The sequence below is a fragment of the Thalassophryne amazonica genome, chromosome 23 (genome assembly GCF_902500255.1).
Source record: "Thalassophryne amazonica chromosome 23, fThaAma1.1, whole genome shotgun sequence".
Taxonomy (NCBI): domain Eukaryota; kingdom Metazoa; phylum Chordata; class Actinopteri; order Batrachoidiformes; family Batrachoididae; genus Thalassophryne; species Thalassophryne amazonica.
Window position 1 is genome coordinate 33,119,113 of NC_047125.1, and position 6,364 is coordinate 33,125,476.

The 6,364-nt window shown below is 46.1% G+C and overlaps 1 protein-coding gene across 6 annotated transcripts in view; it reads left to right on the forward strand.

The window, feature by feature from the left end:
- The window catches only part of clcn3 (chloride channel 3), a 45,867-nt gene extending 39,503 nt beyond the window's left edge, over nt 1–6,364 (forward strand). For 3 of the 6 annotated variants that reach the window (XM_034164169.1, XM_034164173.1, XM_034164170.1), the window contains 4 exons: nt 303–701; nt 793–1,009; nt 3,259–3,334; nt 5,121–6,364. In XM_034164169.1, the coding sequence (XP_034020060.1) occupies nt 303–701; nt 793–1,009; nt 3,259–3,334; nt 5,121–5,291 (863 nt within the window). In that variant the 3' untranslated portion in view covers nt 5,292–6,364. Of the gene's footprint in view, nt 1–302; nt 702–792; nt 1,010–3,258; nt 3,335–3,742; nt 3,792–5,120 lie in introns of all 6 variants that reach the window. The other 3 variants (XM_034164172.1, XM_034164174.1, XM_034164171.1) reach the window with 2 other exon arrangements.

Sequence of the window (6,364 nt, forward strand, 5' to 3'; positions counted from 1 at the left end):
TAAATTCTAAAACATCAAACATGTGGTTAGTGCACTTGGTTTCAGGGCGGAAGGTTCCAGTTCAAACCCCACCGTGTAATGTGGAGTTGAGTCAGGAAGAGCATTGTGCCAAAATCAATATGTAGCTCTACCTCAGATCTGCCATGGCAACAAGACAAAACAAGGAAGCAGTCAAAGCCATGACACCCCCCCCCCCCTCCCCAGGGGTATTATGGCTCTACTTTTTATTTTGTTTGATCTTGCTGATTTCTTACTTTTAACTCGGTTCTTGTTTTGTTTTTGTTTCCCACTTTCGTCTGTAGGTGGCGTGACCCGTATGACCGTCTCCCTGGTCGTCATCGTCTTCGAGCTGACGGGCGGGCTGGAGTACATCGTGCCTCTCATGGCTGCTGTCATGACCAGTAAGTGGGTCGGCGACGCGTTTGGCCGCGAGGGGATCTACGAGGCCCACATCCGTCTGAACGGCTACCCATTTCTGGACGCCAAGGAGGAATTCACGCACACCACGCTGGCCAGGGAGGTGATGAGGCCACGGCGCAGCGACCCGCCGCTCGCGGTGCTGACGCAGGACGACCTGACGGTGGAGGAGCTGCAGGGGGTCATCAATGAAACCAGTTACAACGGGTTTCCTGTCATAGTGTCCAAGGAGTCGCAGAGGCTGGTGGGCTTTGCTTTGCGCAGGGACATCACCATCGCTATAGGTAGCACAGACACACCCTCTCTGCCCGCTTTTCCCCCTTTCCTTCCCTCCTAGTGCCGCACGTCTTAAAATATTTGTTCGTCCCCTGACAGAAAACGCCCGCCGCAAACAGGAAGGCATCATGTTGAACTCCAGGGTGTACTTCACCCAGCACGCACCCACCCTCCCTGCCGACAGCCCGCGACCCCTCAAGCTGCGCTCCATCCTGGACATGAGCCCGTTCACTGTCACGGACCACACGCCCATGGAGATTGTGGTGGACATCTTCAGGAAGCTGGGTCTGCGACAGTGTCTGGTCACTCACAACGGGTAAGACTGAGATAAATATGCCATTTAATTTCTTTAAAGCAGAACGAGAAGGTGACGACTGTGTTTTACTGCTGAGTTTGTCTGGCATGTTTTAGCTGCACGGGTATGAGTTGCATGAGTGTTTCCCTGTAACCTGCATGGCTCTGCCTGACCGCCTAACAGACCACCTCCTCTCACGTGTCAAACATGATCAGTTTACGGGTTTGGAGACTTTCAGGGGTTTGTTGTGTTTGTTGCTCCACTTTCACGTTCGTGATTTTACTCTGGTTTAGGTGACACGTAATACTGTATCCAAGTTATTTACCAACGTAACAGCAGTGACATTTTTCAGCTGTTTTAATGTTTTTGTTTCAATATTTTATCTCAATATTGATAGTAGAGAAGCTTGAATTTTTGACTGGACTGGGTTGCTTGACGCAAGGACATTTTACTTCAAATCGCAGAAGCTTCCTCAGCTAAAATTCTTGCTCTGGTAGTCTGACTTCTGTCTTGACTCTTGTAGAGAAGAATAAACAGAAACCACAAAAGCTGCTGACCAGACCCCTCCTATCGAGAGGCCGACTGCTATAGGCTAGTGACTAAACAATAGCTCTAATGAGCAACTATTGTGCTCTAGTTAGCACCCTCCTAATGACAGGGCAGCTGTCACTCCTAACAATGGGACAGACACTTCTCCTGACAACTCTCCTGATGACATGAACAACTCATTACCATGAACAAAAGACTGGAACTGCTTTGACCTCAGTACCCCATTGTAAACAGGGGACAAAGTGTGTCTCGGACCCCCTCCCCGGTTAAGGCTGGGTTTCAACTGTTTCACATAGAATGCCTCCTTGACCCCTCTCTCAAACCATTTCTTCTCTCTGGCTAAGATTTTAACTTTCTTGTCCTCAAACGTGTGGTTAGTGTCTTTAAGGTGGAGATGAACTGCAGACTGAGGTCCACTGGCGCCCTCTCTGCGGTGCTGGTATAGTCTTTTGTGTAAAGGTTGCTTAGTCTCACCTATGTAGTGTTTGTTACAGTTTTCCTGACATCTGATAGAATACACTACATTGCTCTGTTTGTAACTAGGGATCCTGTCCTTAGGGTGAAGTAATTTCTGTCTCAAGGTGTTAACCGGTTTAAAGTAAACTGGGATTTTGTGCTGTCTGAAGATCCTCTGTAGTTTTCCCCTACTCCTGCTAAATGAGGGAGAGACACTCCTCTTCTTCTCTGGGACTTCTGCACTTTGTCCAGGGACCATCGTGGGTACGTGGGACAAGTTGTTGTTCTTTAACCCTTCTCTCTGCAGTTGTGTTGAAGCGTCCTGATCACCCCGAGCTTGTGTTCAAGGGGGTGGTTTGAGCCAAAGAGCAGATATTGGTCAGTGTGAGTTGGTTTTCTGTAAACCTCTGTCTGGAGCTGTCTGTTCTCTCCAGTCGTAACATTGCAGTCCAAGAAGGCTAAATGGTTGTTTCTGGCATCCTCACGTGTGAACTTGATATTGGAGTCCACCGAATTGATGTGTTCTGTAAAGTCCTCAACCTCCTGTTGCTTGATTTTAACCCATGTGTCATCAACATATCTGAACCAGTGACTGGGAGAGATGCCCGTGAAAGATGTCAAGGCTGTCTTCTCCACTCGCTCCATGTACAGATTGGCCACAATGGGGGACACCGGAGACCCCATCGCACAACCATGGATCTGCCTGTAGTAATTCCCCCTAAACAGGAAATACGTGGTGTTAAGACAGATCTTTGTGAGTTTGGTCCTTTCAAGTAGAGACACATCCTCCAGCAGTCTCTGCCTCACAGCTGAGACAGCCTCAGCGGTGGGGATGCAGGTGAACAACAATGTCGCATCAAATGACGTTTTTCTGCGATTTGAAGCGAAACGTCCTCGCATCAAGCAACCCAGTCCAGTCGAAGAGTCAAGCTTCTCTATTATGGAAACCACCTGGACAACTGAGAGCCTTCACAGAATTGAGTTGATCTCTATAATTACACTTGTATTCTGTAAATAGGCCAACATCGCACCCTAGTGGTGGCTATTAACTCTGCCTCCAGGGAACATGGGGCAAAAATTACAAAAAATATTTTTTCTCACAGAGTGATTTATTTATATATATATATATATATATATATATGTGTATATGTATGTGTATGTATGTTTTGTTTTCCTGTTTTTGTGTGTGTGTGTGGTTTTTTTTTTTGTTTGTTTTTTGTTTTGTGTTTTTTTCATTTTGATGACTTCACGGGTGTTTGTTGCAGGATTGTGTTGGGCATCATCACAAAGAAGAATATATTAGAACATCTGGAGGAGCTCAAGCAGCGCTCGGAGCCCCTGGTGACTAGCCCCACCCCTTTACACATGCGTTGCCCCCTTTTTTCCCCTTTAGTCTCTTTAGCTTTGGTGCCTCTTGGGGGTGGGGGGGGGGTGGGGGGGTAAACTACTGACAGTTGGCGACTGAACGCAAGGCTTTTCTCTCCTTCCTCTATGTGGGTTTTTCTGTTTTAGTCTCACCTCTAATATGTTACAGCTGTCAAGAGAAAAACATTCTGTAATTTGTGGACCTTCATGGAACCTTTGTAGTTCTAATAACCTTGTCCTCTTGTGTTTCCCATGAGCCTCACTTTAAAATATTTACACCCTTCATTTTCGGCATAGTATTCAGTAATGATTTTTTTCCATGTGTTTTATGTTGTTTTTTTTGTTTTTTTACTTGTGCCCTCTACAACCCTGCTGTCACACCAGGGTCTCCACAGACCAGCGACATCTGACCCATCGCCATAGCAACCACCTGGCGAGTAGCTAGCCGCATTAGTGGACCAGTGTTGTTTGAGATTAGATTTGTTATTTTGTATCTGTAGTGATAGTGGTTCATAGTAGTTAGCGATAGAACTCAGTGGTGCAGTGATGTTGTGTTTTGGTTAGTGTGTATTGATGAAGTCCTTTCCTCCTTTAACCTGCCAGTTTCCTCTCAGCCTGCAGTGGAAAATTGAATTCTGTTTTTCTTGTTACACACACACACACACACTCAACCAGAGTTTTTTTTCCCCAGAGTGGACAGCTTTTTTTTTAAATCTGTGACAGATTGTTTCTTGCTGAGGGTGAGTACTTTTTATCAAGGCCACTAGAAGAAATAAAGATTTTGTTAAATAATATCCAACTAATGTGGTGAAAAGTCACATTGCAACATTTCAGGTTCATATTTTTAACAGTCTTTAAGGAGTTTGACACTGCAGACTTTTCGGGGGCATGACCTTGCCCTCTGACCCTTCACCTGCTTCCTGCCTGGCATGCTGTCGTTGACTGTTTTGTTTGGAAGAAGCTCTCCTCAGCTGTTGGGAACCTGGTTGGATGTTTCTGCTGCCTGTCTTTCCTCCTCCTGTCTCATTTGTAGCTGTAATCCTAATTTGTTTACACTCACTGTTAAACGAAGCGCACATTTTTGGTGCATTCACCACCATCACCTTTTTCTTTGAAGGAGAAGGAAGCACTTCTGTCACAAGTTCTCCAGGTCTCCATATTGATGGCACAGTGGATTAGTGGTTAGCACTGCTGCCTTTGTGTGGAGTTGGCGTTTTCTCCCTGTGTGTCAGTGTGGGTTCCCTCCATGTTTGTGTGGGTTCCCTCCGGGTGCTTCCCCACATCCAGAGACATGCAGGTTAGGTGGACTGGAAACTTTAAATTGTTGACCTGACCTCACGCCCTATGACGGCCTGGATAGGGTCCAGCCCCCCCATGACCCTTAATTGAAGATGAGCGAGTGAAACTTATAATTAGTTCTGTCTGCTGACTCCTGTGACAGAGACCTTCCTCCTCCTCGTCCTCACTGGCTTCAGGGTCTAACACGGCGCCCCACTGTGGTGAAGCAGGGTCCTGTCTCCTTTCAGTCCTCTTCTTCCTCGTCTCCTTCTGTTCTGTTGTTTTTGTTGGCATCTGTTGCGAACAATTAAATTTGCTGATGGTCAACCAAAAAAAAAAAAACCCTTCAGTAAAAATTGGCACAGATTCTGAACCAAATCCAACCTGCTTGCCAACAAGAACATGTCCAGCTACACACGCCACCTCCTCACTCTGACTCTTTCTATCCTCCTCTTCATCCTTTGCCCTCTGTCTCCCCCTGCAGGCGCCTCCTTGGCATTATCACAAAAAAAGATATCCTTCGCCACATGGCTCAAATGGCAAACAAAGATCCCGAGTCCATCATGTTCAACTGATCCGCTCCTTCCAGGACGGCCGGGCAGGGGGGCGCGGCAGTGAGGAGGAGGTGCGCCTTCTGGATGACTCCGATCCCTGACACGGGGACCCCGCTTCCATTTTATTTTCAGCTTTGAGGACCTTGACCTACTGACTGAAAGGGGTGCACCCCCTAATGGCTGCAGGAGGCACTGAGAAAAGACTTTTAAAAAAATCATCTTGGCTGCTGAGGTCATGAGGAGGTCATGAGGAGGTCACTGACGAAGGCGCTGTCCACGTCAGAGACATCTCACATGCATGCTCGTCCCATCCAACTGCAACACCAGTTTTCCTGCTGTATTTCAAAAACAAACGCGTCTGCAGTCTTCACGCCCCTCACTCGCCTCCCCGCTATGGTTGGCTGGGGTGGGTCAAAGGTCAGCATGAACCGCCAGACCTTGAAACTTTGAGACTGCGGGTCTCATGTGCGCACGTGACTCTTGCGTCACTACATTCCAGCACAGAGGGCACAGACCTCCTCCTCCTCCTCCAAACGTGACGACACAGAAGAACAAAGACACTTCATCTCAGAACGAAACGGTGAAAAAGAAGTCTTTTTTTTATTTATGTTGTTTTATGTGTGAACTTTGTTTTCTGAGCCAGTGACTTCCATCCAATCAGTGACGGTGGAAAAAAGAACAATTTTATTTTTCAGACAGCGTCACTTGTAATCAATTAAAGTTATAAACTGGAATCTCGCGGTGCTGCTGCACGGAGCAGGAAGATGGCGATCGTACCTCACGTTAGCTGTGAATTAAAATACGTTTCTTTGTCCTGCTGAATAATGAGAATAATTTGTTAAAGGTTTCTCTCTAACTTCCTAATTTATATTTTAAAAACAAACCTTTTTGCTTGGTGAGCCTTAAAAAAGTAATATGTTGGGCAGTAACGGAATTACATTTAGGAAAACTGATTGTAATCCTGTTATTACTGATGGGTCACTACAGTCACACATCGTTTTCTGTCATACTCACTAGTATCTCTCTGATTGGTCAGTAAATGATGGGTAATAAAGGCTATGATGGTCATCATCTTTGTGCACCCCCCCCGGTGTCGATAGTTGGGTATCATTCTGAAGAAATTTATGTACTAAATATGTAAAGAATAAATATTGTTTATTAAAAGGATAAATTT